General features: G+C 42.6%; 1 protein-coding gene across 2 annotated transcripts in view; it reads right to left on the bottom strand.

The window, feature by feature from the left end:
• Window positions 1-600: 600 nt before the first annotated feature.
• The window catches only part of LOC117887829 (tyrosine-protein phosphatase non-receptor type substrate 1-like), a 32481-nt gene continuing 19485 nt past the window's right edge, over window positions 601-13596 (bottom strand). For both annotated transcript variants that reach the window (XM_034790577.1, XM_034790576.1), the window contains exons 2-6: window positions 8666-8750; window positions 6906-7265; window positions 6020-6331; window positions 4834-4926; window positions 601-3312 (exon numbers count right to left, since the gene is read on the bottom strand). In XM_034790577.1, coding sequence (XP_034646468.1) covers window positions 3182-3312; window positions 4834-4926; window positions 6020-6331; window positions 6906-7265; window positions 8666-8750 — 981 coding nt within the window. In that variant the 3' untranslated portion in view covers window positions 601-3181. The remainder of the gene's footprint in view (window positions 3313-4833; window positions 4927-6019; window positions 6332-6905; window positions 7266-8665; window positions 8751-13596) is intronic.

The raw sequence follows: 13596 nt of genomic DNA, 5'->3' as shown, positions 1-13596 counted from the left end.
TGAATTTTACCACTGTGCTGAGGTCCAATCCAAAAGTACTTCCCCCTCCTCAAGTACTTAAGGGGTGCACGGTCCTCTGCATGGGGTGAGCTCTGATCTCAAATGTGAAACAAGAAATTGAGGTACACATCACTAGATCTTGCGGTCCCTGCAAGACTCTGTCTTGTTTTGTCTTTAAGTCACCTTTGTCAGGGAAAGAGATGACTGTTCTTGTGCAGAATTGTAGAAGGCTGAACTCTGAGCCCCTTGATTTTTTTTTAACTCTTTATATATTTAGGAAGTATTGGCAGGTTTACAAATCCTTGCCATGTAAATATCAGAAACAAAATGATAGTCATGACAACAGAGAGTTTTTGTTTAGAGAGACGTTATGCAGGAATATTGTAATCAGATCTCTCTGTTTAACAGGGTATTACTACATTACAGAGTGAGCACCATTACAATGTCAATGACGTGTCATTTGTGTTATTTTATTAAATTGAGTGAAATCTCTGATTACCCATATTTAACAGTCCAGGTATGTCTATCACATGTTAATATTTAAAAAAAATTGAACAGATGTGCTGATTTTTTGTTTTAAACATGAATGTATTTTGTCTGAATATTAAATAAATGGTAACCAAATATCTAAGTATCTATTTGTCATCTGTGTATTTTGCTGAGTACATATTTGATGCATTAACTTTTCCATAACAACCACCTCCAATATATTTTAGAACCATTCCTCTATGGCTGGACTATTTTTTCTTTTTTCTATGAAAAGCTGTCATTAGCTGAGCAACTACTAACATCTGAGAGATTAATTCTTCGTTTCCTTTTGTGTGACATTTCTGCCAAGAAGCCCCAGGAAGATTATCAAAGGGTCATTTGGTAATAAATATCCAGCAAGTTATATTGGTTATGAACTGCATCCCAGTATTCTCTACTGACTTGACCGTCCACCGCACATGCATAAAATCTCCTATTTCTCCACTATTTCCCCCTATTCAATATTTTTTTTTTTAACCTGACTGATGTGAGCTACCATTGAAACAGAATCTTAAAGAAATTTTCTTTTTTTATGCTATAGACTGAGGTTACTGGTTCTGTTTTCCAGATCAAACCCTATTCCTCTGGGGGTATTTGTCTACCCTGGTCATTTCCCCAGTGCCTCATATGGACATCCTTTTGTTAGGGAAGTTGTCTGCAAAGACTGATACAGATTAGGGTTTTTGTTTGTTTGTTTCCTAATTGACCAATCCCTATTACTTCCTTTGAAGTTAGCTTTCTGTTTCTACAAAGTTGAGAAACAATGCAGAACCTGAAAGCACTGGTACCGTAGGATAGTGGGCCAGTTAGAATTAGTTTTGATCTCTAAGTAAGTTAGAAATGTTTCTTTACTGAATATCTGGCCAACTGAATGTATTCTGTGCCTCTTGATTGTAAAGAAAGAGAAACTTGTGTTATTTCTCTGGGACCTGATTCTGATCTTAGTTATCCTGGTGGTAAATCAACTGGCACCAATGCTTGATGGCAAGTATTTGCAGGGCTGAGCGCTATGCTTTCATTTGAAAACAATATTAAAGCTGAGATTTTTGAAGCTGCCTAAAGGACATGGATACCTAAATCCCATTAAAAGTAACAGGAGTGGATGTCAAGTCAGCTGTTAAAATCCCATCCATTATGGTTTAAAAGAAAGCTTTCAAATTGTGACCCAGCTATATTGTTAATTCAGAACCTTATGAGCAGCTAGCAATTTGCCTACAAAACCCCCTCACTTCTGATTAGCTCTTTTCACCCTCTTTCCATTTTTTTTCTTTCTCATATCTGAATTAATACTTCAGATGTAGTGGTCATTGGAAAACCGAATAAAAACAAAATTGAAATAATTGGGTCTGACACAAATGGATATCTAGACTCTCTATCCATCCTTCTAGCTACCTTTCATTGTTAAATATCTTTAATGATTTGTAAACAATTATACAATCAACACATGAGAACAAATTATGGACTAGTGAGCATACACTTAACAGAAAGCCGTGACCCGCAACACCATTTTCTTCCCAATAACACCTCCATTTTGATCTCAAGTCTAGAAATTTCAGACATTGTCATTTCAATGCATTAATATACCAGTGTCCTGGGTATGAACACACGGAATTGAGGATTAGTAAGAATATAGTAAAAAAATATAGCCATTCTTATTGCTGCATGGTGATAGTTTTTTCTATGAAAGTCAACAACTTAGATCATCAGTGTCTTTCATAAAGTGTGGCTGAGGAAGCAAAGAGTAATACACTCAAATATGGTGAGAGTAAGGATTTGTGTAACGTTTGTGAAGACAATAAGTGTAGGGTTATTTCACTCAGTGATAAAACTTTGCATTTATTTAGCTCTTCTTTCATCCAAAAAGCTTCCCAAGCACATCACAAAGTGGTTTGCAAACTATATACTGTACTGCATGCAGGATCACTTTGCTAGCTATTGAAATGCAGCCACCTCTGTGGTGGAATATGGCAGATGTGTGACAGCACACATCATGCTGTATCTGAATTAAACTAGATGGGGAATTTTCGACAGGCTGCTGTTACACAGGAATATAGCCAGAACACTCATGATCTTACATATGATGTATTTGGCATTTAATGATCATAAGTAATTGGTACCTAAGTTTAACATGACATCTGAAAAGCAGAACCTTGAACAAAAACATCCCCCTACTGTTCTGATGGAATATTGGTTCAATACTGACTCAAAAGGAAGAGTATCAAGTCCTGCTGGATGCATACAATCACCTAACCTCATGGCATTCCCATAATGCTCCACCTCCAGATAAGTGCATCGTCTCCCCAAGGCACACAGTAACCTGGCCCTCAGATTGGGCACCTTTTAAAAAATCCCCTGGGTGTTTCAATTCCCTTTATGTGTCAGATTACACACCTGTCTTCTTGTTTCATAGTACTGTCTTATCGCTGAGAACTCCAACGAGCGTCCAGCAAACTGCTCTGCCCCTGTTTTTAGTCCACTTGTTTAACAGCTCTAGGTTTCCGTACTGTATTACCAGGAGCAAGTCATTATTTGTTTCTCTAGACACTCCTGTCGGTAATCATCCGATAGGCACATCCAGCACTGAAGACTGCAATAGAATGCAACATTTTCTTCTTCTATATTTCAGGGCCCACGTACTACACTTGACAGCAGCTCATAAAGTAGATTCTGGATAATGAGTAAGCAATGAATAGATTGTATCACTCTGGCTTTCTTGTGGAGGATGTGTCTCAGCTGTCTCTGGCAATCCCCTTTCTGTGGAGCTCTGTGATGTGGACTTGAATCCTAAAACAGGGAGATAATACTGGGCTTAGCTCCAAAAGAGACAGTGCATTTTATACACATAAAACACAGTTTGGGAATGTTGAACTGATTATTGATCTGTCACTGGTATTTTAACAAATTATATTCTAATTTATACAGAACAGTGATACATTTATGTTAATGTTGGGTTATATTCGCCCACAAGAGGGAGTATATTTCATAAAACACAATGCATACAGTATCTTTTTGCACAGAGGGGTAATACACATCCTCTTATTGGGGTAGGAACACAGTTTTGTTTTTATGAGGTTGTTTAATTTCATCACTCACTAGTGTTAATGCAAAGCAAAACCTTAACTCTACGATTAATCAGGTGGAACTAAAGCTCGTATTTCACCCCCAGCAGAAGATGTCTTTTTGTGTCACGCACTTTTGTGGGGAGTGTTTTATTCAACATTGATTGGTATTCCACCCACTGTGCATGTGTATCTTTATAATGCGTAAGTGACACACAACTGGGAAAGCTATTGCACATGATGTATGCTGCGATTGTATAGCATTGTGGGTACATTGTCAATTTTTTCTTTTAAAATCAGCACCCAAATTTAGCGATGATGAAATGTGCAAGGCTGGCAGCCCTGGGCATGAATTCCCTTGTTCAGCCAGACAACAGGGGCAGCATGGACAGCAGCAGTGCAGACTTCCCTACACTGCCCTGTCAATGGACCTCCTTGCCGACCTTGCAGGGAAAGGTTAATTGAGTCTCTATGCTTACTCAGACCTTGGCATCTCTGCTCAGACTGCCAACAAAGGTATCAATTAGACCAACTGTAGGGAAGATTTTCATTATCTGAACACTTACCCACTGGGAAATGAACTGAGACCAACAACTCATTTCACACAGGTCACCTTTCAGTTGGAAAAAACTCTGGGTCACTTTGGGCCAAGGATGAATTGAGCCTGGTGACCTAGAGGTGAAAGGTTCTCTATATCCCATTATCCACCTCATTCCCTGTATATTATATATGTTTCTTTAAATGTTGGTATTACCATCATTAGTTTAATAATAATCAAGCTTTTCCCAGCTTAAAGCTCTACAGCAGTCTGTTAGCTTTGGAAGCCTTTAGGGGACGTTTGCGGAAATGCTATTTCCGGTATTTAGCAGGCAGCCGGCTGCTGAAGTGAAAAAGTGATAATTCAGTCCATCAGAGCAGGAGAGCACCGAGGGGTTGCATGAGTACCAATAACCTCCACTCTAACAAAAATTGATATTATCTTTATTTATTTTTTACCTTCTTTCTATTTCAACTCTTCAGTTCAAAATACACAGACATCTATCACTTGAGTTAAGCAAGACTTTGCATCAGTATTAAGGCTTACATCAACTTGGTAGGCCTCAAGTCATTAGAAGGCAACATAACCACAAACACTAAAGTTGTTTTGATTCCCTCAAACAGAAGGCAACGGTGCCACCTATATGGTGTTATAATTAATCAGATTAACTGTAAATAAAAAAGACTAAAGAAACAGCTGAATACTCACTTAATTTCATAGACTTTGCCACAATTATTGCTACCAATATTGCCAAGACACCAAGCAGTATGACAGGGATCCAGTGCAGGTTGGAATCTGCAACTGCTTTAGAAAACAAAACTCAGGTAAATTACACGATAGGAAGCTCAGCAGCTATTCAAGAGTGCACATCCGTGTTTCTCCTCAGGGAACAAACCCTAGTTTTTTGAAGAAAATTACAAGGGGAATTTAGGAAGGCAGGATGTATTTGCTAGAGTTGGTAGGGAAAAGAAATTTCTGTCCTGTGAGAAATTCTGATAGTTTGATGTTTGTTTTCATCCTGAATTGGGATGAAAATCAAAATAACAGAAATTCTAGGGGAACAAAAGTTCAGAAAAAAATTGATTCCATGATGCTGAAACAAAATTTTTTGAAATTTTGGATCAAAACAAAAATATTTTGTTTTGAAACATTGAAAATGTTGACATTGCAAAATGTCAATTTAAAACATTTGATTTAGAATTTTCCCCTTCAAAAAACTGGAACATTTTACTGAAATTGACATTTTCCTGCAAACATATTTTAATTAGGACAAAATCTCTCATTTGATCAAGAAAATATTTTAGCTAAAATTTTTCAATCAGATTTAGTAATTACCCAGTTAAGTGTAATCGTTCCTACTCTTTACAAAAAGAGTGGGATCACTAATGATAAACACCGAGGACCTTAATTTCACAGGGGCCTACTGGAGAAAGCATTGGAGTGGGATTCAGGAGACCCGTCTTCTATTCATTTACTAATAATAGCAACTTAAACAACTAAAAGATGTTGCCATTTAGAGGCAGAGTATTGTCCTAAAACTTGAATTGTGTTTTGCTGTGACTCCCACAGACTGTCAATGGAATCTTGGCTCTTAAGTGCCTATATCCCTTTTGAAATTGAGAGTTAGGCTCCTAAATCAGTTATTTGTTGCAAGGCAGAGCACCATAATGTGGAAGTATCTTTAAATATGTGGGTCTTGGTCTTATTACTCCATCTCTGTGAGCTCTCCCAACAAGTGTCAACTTCAGCAAACTCAGAGTAAACAATGAAAATAAAGGGCTTATTTCACTGTGTACAAATGAATGCTAATACATGTTTCCTGACACAAACACAGATGAACATCTTGAATGGTCACTGCTACTAAACAACTTGAAAATGCACAGTACCCATTTACCTTTACCAGACTGGGTCAGGGTGAGGTTTTTCACAACAGGCATTTTCAGTGTAGAGTGATTCACTTGGCAGGAAAACTGGGCGAATTCATTCCAGTCATGTTTGGAAACAACAAGGTTACTTATATAGGAATAAGACCCGTTGCTATTGTGGAACAGAGAGTCATTCCTTGTTGAGTTAGTGAGCAACTGGCTGTCCTTACTCCAGGAGAGCTGAATGTCTCCAGGATAGAAGTCCCACGCACTGCAAGTTAACGTGGTCTCCCTGTCAATGGATGAAGAAGAGGCCAAAGAAACCTCAACCACTGGAAGAGCTGAAAGAGAGGGAAGAAAGCTAGTCACTGCTCGCTGTAACTCTTTACCTGTACAATGCCCCATAGGTGCTACCAGTCACTGTGAAATTGGGACATTGCTGGATAGCCCAAGGCTGGGTCACATAAATCAGGAGGTCCCCGGTGAAGCCATTCAGCTGGGGTTCCAGTGGCCTGGCTCAAGGGTCAGAGCGCTGCCACCTCTTCCTCCTCAACAGTCCTGAACTGCTCTGCCATATCAGAGAAAGTGGCTCAGTCCCGGGGCGGGGGTGGGGGAAATAGGTCACGTGCACAGAACTGGTGTCTGTGTTTATGGGGAGCACCAGGGAACGAGGTGTTACCTGTTAAACAGGAGCTGAGGGAGGCTTTGATGCACCCCCACAAGGACTATGATGAACGGGAAGCCATCCCAGTAACCACATTGGCTCAGATTGTCATTACAAAGCTTAGTCATCACAAAGCAGCCCACAATCCACAGCAGTGAACGTCACACAAGCATTTCAACCTGTCCTTTCACCCACTTATCAGAGCACTGCAGCATTTAGGATATGTGGAACACAGGGAACTCCCGGCTCACCTGACACTGTGAGGGAAAAGTTAGACTGGCTTAACATTCTCACAGGAGGGGGAAGTGTCTTGTCCAAGGTGCAGCTGTAAACACCAGACTGTTTGACACAGACTCTCTCCATAACAACATAAACCCCTTTTGTCAGTTTATTGTATTCTAGATTCATAAGGTCTGTGCAATTTCTGCTCCAAATTGTGTAATTTCCAAACTGTATGTAACAGAGCTCAGAGTTGCCGTTTCTTCTCAGAGTTATAGTGAGCCCTTCCGTTTCGTTGATGTTCTGCGCACAGACTGCTTTCACCGTTTCACCCTGTAACGCTGAGATCATCTTTGAATTCAGTGCAGTGGATGTGGTTTGGATCATTGGCCCTAAATGGAAAAGGAAAACAGAACAGGTAAGTTACACGTATATTAAAGAATAAGACAGCTCCTTCACATTCTGTAAATAGAGATGAGTGGGGAGCAGGGCTAGCTCCAGGCACCAGCTTGTCAAGCAGGTGCTTGGGGCGGCCACTGTGGAGAGGGGCGGCACGTCCAGCTATTCAGCGGCAATTCAGCGGACGGTCCCTCACTCTGGCTCAGAGCAAAGGATCTTCCGCCGCAGATCACGATCGCGGCTTTTTTTTTTTTTTTGGCTGTTTTGGGCGGCCAATACCCTGGAGCTGGCCCTGGTGGGGAGGGAGGTTAAGCCACAAGCGGGCTCCATTACAGGACTGGAGGTCTTCATTTGGGATTCTGCCTGAGGATCTGGGGAAAATGTTAACCCTTTGTTATATTACTAGTGTTAATAAATAGTTTTGCATCTTAAATTGGATTTATTAGAATCATTTTTGGCAAGTCCACCTCTCCTTTATGAGGCAAATGATTGTTCTTTTATAAGTGTATAGAAGCCCCTTACATGCCTGGGCTCAAATCTGCTCTTGAATACTGTAAGTAGCTGAGGATTGTTTCTATACCCCTATATATTGTAAGATCAGGTAGCCGAGGTTAGGGACATATCTTTCAGCTGTCCCTTAGTTTTGCTTTAGGCACACAAAAACCAAATTCTGATCTCACTTCTTTTGGAATTAATCCAGAGTAACGCCACTGGCTTTAGAGGAGTTAGTCTGTATTTACAGTCAAGTAATTACCAGCAGAACATGGCCCAAATTTCATACTCTACATCTTGATTGTATTGCTGTAAATTATGAAAAGCGAGAGTACCTGAAACAGAAGCTATATTAAAGAAGTTATTCTTCCTTCACTTGGAACTTCCTGCATTTATAATGTTTTCAAGTCTCTTATTTTGAGTTTTGATCCCTTATTTGGGCTTTGGTAGATGGAGTGGGAAAGGGTGAAGGAAAATCAGAACAGTTTGGTTTCAGCATTAATCAGTGAAGAAACTGAGTAACAGCAGCTTTCAATGATTCACCTCTTCCGAGAAGCAGAGTCAACAATAAGCGCACTGACATTTCTGAAGGGTTCACATCACGATCAATTCCACACAGGAAACAAATGGAACCCTTTAAAATAAGCCAGTTGGAAAGAGGCAGGAGTGTTTTCAAAATATTGGGGTGACAACAGAGTTCTGTCTAGATGGCCAATTTCATTCTCAATCAAACTCCACTGAAGTCAATGGGGATAAATCCAGGGATCTATTTGGCGCTTCGTTTTTATAATAAATATAGGAGATGATATGCCCCTACCTCACCCCAACCACCATCCAGGGGAGAGAACACACAGCTCTGGGAACAAGGATATTGAACAGAACTACAAGTCGGTGTGCCTACCTGAGTGACAAAGAAGAAAGATGAACATTAAAAGCACCAGTAATTTAGTCTCTCTTCTGGGCAGCTGAAGGTCCCTGGGCAGCATCTGCAAAACACTGTTGAGTTAACCAGCGCCTGCCTGCAAGGTGCTGGTCCTTATTATCATTAACAGCATCTATTTGGATCATAGACATGTTAGGATTTCAGAGGCCACAGTGCACTTAGTACTGCAAGTTCCAAGGAAATTTCAAAGTTAAGTCAGTGCTCCTGTAATATAAAAAATAACAAGTGTAGAGGAAATTGGTGGAGCTGAGCAATTTGCATGCTGATCTTTTGCACAGCCCAGACTAGCCAGCGGTAGGCCATCGTTATTAGGAACCTAGAAAGGAATGATTAACATAGAAATGAATATTAGGGCAACTGGTCCAACACCAATCTCCACCTGCTAATTTTCAGATATTGACGTGGCAAGAGGTGCTGTCATCATGCATCACTGAGGCACACAAGGATCTAGGATGATACTCCCCACAGAAAGAGTTAAAAATGCCATGTGGCAACTGAATCGACACAGATGTTAAGGAGACTGTGTGTAGCTCTCATCAGCAAGTACACCTCTTCTGGGGTCCCTTTGGGTTGCAGAGCAGCTACACAAAAGCCAGGCCACTCGGCAAGGCCATGTGATCCTTGGTGAGGAGCGCTGGATTAGGGAGCTTCCTAGATAGACAGCCCGGCGCTTAAGGGAGGGACAGAGAACAGTGTGTTTAAGTACTGAGATTCTGGGGAGTCACAGAGACAGGAGCCCATGACAGCTGCTTTGTACTACCAAGGCAGTCAACTTCAGATGAGTTCAATGAAACGGACTTTATACAAAAACAAATTACACTACGAAAATACCTGACTCTGCATCATCGATTTCTGCTCTGACATACAAAGCCCTGAAATTTGCTGCCACTTAGCAAAGGAGCAGGAATATGATAGGCAGCCTCTGAGCAACCATATAGCCTAGTGTATAGGAACTGAGTAATAGCCCTTTATGTAATTCTTGAGCACTCTAGTGGCCCTCTCGGCCCTCTATGCTTCAGAAGCCACAGAGCCCTGCCAGAGCTGCAGGGTGTGTATGTAGTTAGGCCAGGTCTGTTGTATATGTTTAATAAACATGGTTAATTGGACCCCACCAGGGCCATGTAGTTCCTTCATATTACATTTGTTGTGTATAAAGCAAAAGACAAATTAATACAGTCTCTTTTTCATTTGGTCCATATGACGTTGGGCTTACAGGGCATATTTTACCCTCCTCTATTCCACGTTTTTTTCCCTCTTCTACCTTGGGGTGCCCCCCCCATAACATTTTAGCCCTAGATTACACCTGTTTATTTGGGACAGGCTTGGGTGAGCTTTGTGGGTCTCTCCTTATTTTGCTCTTCATTTATATCTTTACCCTTATCTGGAAATCTTATATTGAGGGATTTGGTATTTGTCTTTGGGAGATGCTTTCACAGAGTTTTGAGCATGTTTTTTTACTTCCTCCTGCCTGGTACTTTAGGCCAAGACTTTCAAAAAGCCTACATAGACACTGCTGGTGTCAAAGCAGTCAGTGCACACCCAGCAGTTTTGGAAATCCAGCCACTTCATTAGGTGCCTAGGTATGGTCATAGGAGCCTAGCCATAGGCATCCATTTTGAAAAGGTTGGTTCAGTAATAATTCTTCCTAGGTGAGTGTCAGGTTGCATGGAAGAAATTAGGGAGATATTTAAGTATTCTTCACACAGCTGCACATAGCTCAAAAGAAAGTGCCTCGGTTATCCACCCCAAACATCTCAGTTTTACTTCCTCTCCCTTCACAAGGAGGAAAATAATGTAATCGTGCCTGTAAATCACTAGCTACAGTCAAAATTAAATTTAAAAAAAGTCTTGGCTACTTTAAAACACCGATCATAGCCCAGTATAGGAGGAGGATTTCATTAAAGACAGTCTGTGGAAAGAGAATTGCGGTGGTGGGTGTAACTGGTTTGATTTTTCTCACCTACATAATGTTGGACACAGGGCCGGCTCTGGCTTTTTTGCCGCCCCAAGCAAAAAAAAACAAAAAAACAAAAAAACTTGCAGAGTGGCCAGAGCCAGGGTGCAGGGGGACTCCCTGCGCTGGTGCCCCGGCTAGCCGGGGAGAGAGCGGGGGGGAGAGAGAGAAGGGGGCAGCCAGGGCTTCAGTGGGGCGCTGTCAGCGGCCCCAACCGCCGAGCCGCCTGCCAGGAGGGCTCCTTGCCCCAGTCGGCTGGGAGGGAAGGACGCGGCTGCCCTGCCGGGCTTGCTGCAGGGCGCTCCCTTCCTCCACACCACCGCCCCCTACAGGGCGGCCAGAGCAGAACAAAACAAAACAAAACAAAAGCGGCCGAGCCGCCCTAGGATTGGGCCGCATGCCGCCTCCTACAATCTGCCTCCCCAAGCACGAGCTTGCTCAGCTGGTGCCTGGAGCCGGCCCTGGTTGGACACCCTCAAAAATCCACCATAAGATATCCAAAGCCCAAGCATGCTCACCAAACCACATATGCATAGAGTTTGTATCTTGTGGAGAGTCTATAAAACAAAAGCAGAAGCATGATATCCTTTTTCTAAGCCACAAAGAGACTGAAAAGAGAAGTTTGATTCTGTTCTCTCACCAGTGTAAGGCACAAATAACTTCACTGACATCAAGAAAACAGAGTTTTTAGTAAAAATTAAAACAGGATTTATGCCAGAATTCAGCCTTCTTGTTGATCCACAAGGGGACAAGAAAGTTACAGTTGCTTGCTGCTACTAGTGAGACTGTACCTTACTAGGCATAAAAATACCTTGCTTCCGAGTACTTTAAATATGTCTTTGGTGTTGCTGTTAAACCGTTTGGCAAAAAGGCCATGTGTGGTTGAAATATTTGTGTATGTCTATACTGCGAAGTTGTCGCCAAAACTTGTGTCTTTCATGGGTACACCTCAATCTCGATATAACGCTGTCCTCAGGAGCCAAAAAATCTTACCGCGTTATAGGTGAAACCGCGTTATATCGAACTTGCTTTGATCCACTGGAGTGCACAGCCCCGCGCCCCCAGAGCACTGCTTTACCACGTTATATCCGAATTCGTGTTATATCGGGTTGCGTTATAGCGGAATAGAGGTGTACTTTAAAAAGCCCACACTGCGAAAGACAAAAGTTTTGCTGATGCAAGTGGCAGTGTGAACGCGGCTGCTGACAAAGCTAACGCCACTCGCAGGGCTGGAAGTATTTTGTAGGCAAAAGTGCCAACAAAGTACCGACAAAGAGCGTTTACACACGCTGACTTTTAGTGACAAGGCTGCATCAACACAGCCTTGTCACTAAAAGCTGCGTGGTGTAGACAAGCCTAAAAGGCTTTGTTCTTTGACTGATGCTCCCACAATATAACGGAAGTTGTGTTATTCATATCCAGTATCTTTCTGTTACTTCAGCTGAAGGGTTTGTTTAAGCACACTGCACTTAGGGCTGACTTTTACTTTGCGTTGTTTTTTTTTTTTTTTTGCATTGCAGTGAAGCTTGTCCAAGAGGACATATTTATTAGACAACTGCCTGTCTTAAGAAACTGGCCTGAAGTAGCCTTAAAACAGAGTGGGCCAAATTCACTCCTAAGGATGAATCCCTTTTCCAACACTAGGAATGTACCTGGAACACCGAGTAGGATTCTGAATGGAGGCCCTTAATGTTAAGCCACAGATTGTCCATGTTCATCGAAAACACATTTTACTGTGACTTGGTCTAAGCCAGGGGTGGACAAACTATGGCCCACGGGCGCTCCAGCTGGGGCACCGGGTCGGGGGCCAAACCATGTGGCGGAAGCAGTCGCATGGCCCCACTCTGGCACTAGCAGGGTCAGGGGCCACTCCACGCATAGAAGGGATATGCCATTGCTTCCAGGAGCCGCTCAAGGTAAGTGCCGCTCAGAGCATGCACCCCTGAGCCTCTCCCCATGCCCCAATCCTCTTTCCCAGCCCTGATCCCCCTCCCACCCTCTGAATCCCCCGGAGCACTCTCCTGCACCCCAAACCTCTCATCCCAGCTCCAACCCAGAGCCCACACCCCCAGCCAGAGCCTGCTCCCCTTCCCACACCCCAGCCCCTTGCCCCAGCCCTGATTCCCCTCCTGCTTTCCAAACCCCTTGGTCCCAGCCCAAAGCACTCTCTTACACCCCAAACACCTCATCCCCAGCCCCTAAGCAGAGCCCTCACCCCCTCCCTCACCCAACCTCAATTTTGTGAGCATTCATGGCCCACCATACAATTTCTATTCCCCGATGTGGCTCTCAGGCCAATAAGTTTGCCGACCCCTGGTCTAAGTAGTATTTCTCAATGACCGGTCTGTTGACTGGCACCGCTCCCTGAGATCTCCCTGACACTGTTTAGGAAGGCAACAAGCCAGTCCCTGGTATCTAAAAGGTTGAGAAACACTGGTCTAGGTTAGCCTTAAACTTATTTATCTTCATGCAAATGAAAATGGAAAGATTGGTCTGGTTAGTCATATACAATCAATCACAATTAGCAACGAAGAACCGAATAATTGGGGAGGGGTATGTGTGAAAACACATAAAACATGTACAACACAGCCAACAGGCAATTCTTATTTTTCAGCTTTGTTTTTAAGTAGAAAGTTTTGAACAAAACGCAAAATATTTGTGAAAAATTCAATAATTGAAAGATTTTTTCAATAAAAAAATTCTCATTCAGCCATTTATGTCTAAGGGCTGGTCTACACTGGGGGGGGGGAAATCGATCTAAGATATGCAACTTCAGCTACATGAATAGCGTAGCTGAAGTCAAAGTATCTTAGATCGATTTACCTGGGGTCCACATGGCGCGGGATCGACGGTCGCGGCTCCCCCGTCAACTTCGCTACCGCCGCTCGCTCCGGTGGAGTTCCGGAATCAACAGGGAGCGCGTTCGGGGATCGAT

The sequence above is a fragment of the Trachemys scripta genome, chromosome 1 (assembly GCF_013100865.1).
Source record: "Trachemys scripta elegans isolate TJP31775 chromosome 1, CAS_Tse_1.0, whole genome shotgun sequence".
Taxonomy (NCBI): Eukaryota; Metazoa; Chordata; order Testudines; family Emydidae; genus Trachemys; species Trachemys scripta.
The sequence above is the reverse complement of the archived record's forward strand: the minus strand, read 5'-3'. Positions and strand labels throughout refer to the sequence as shown.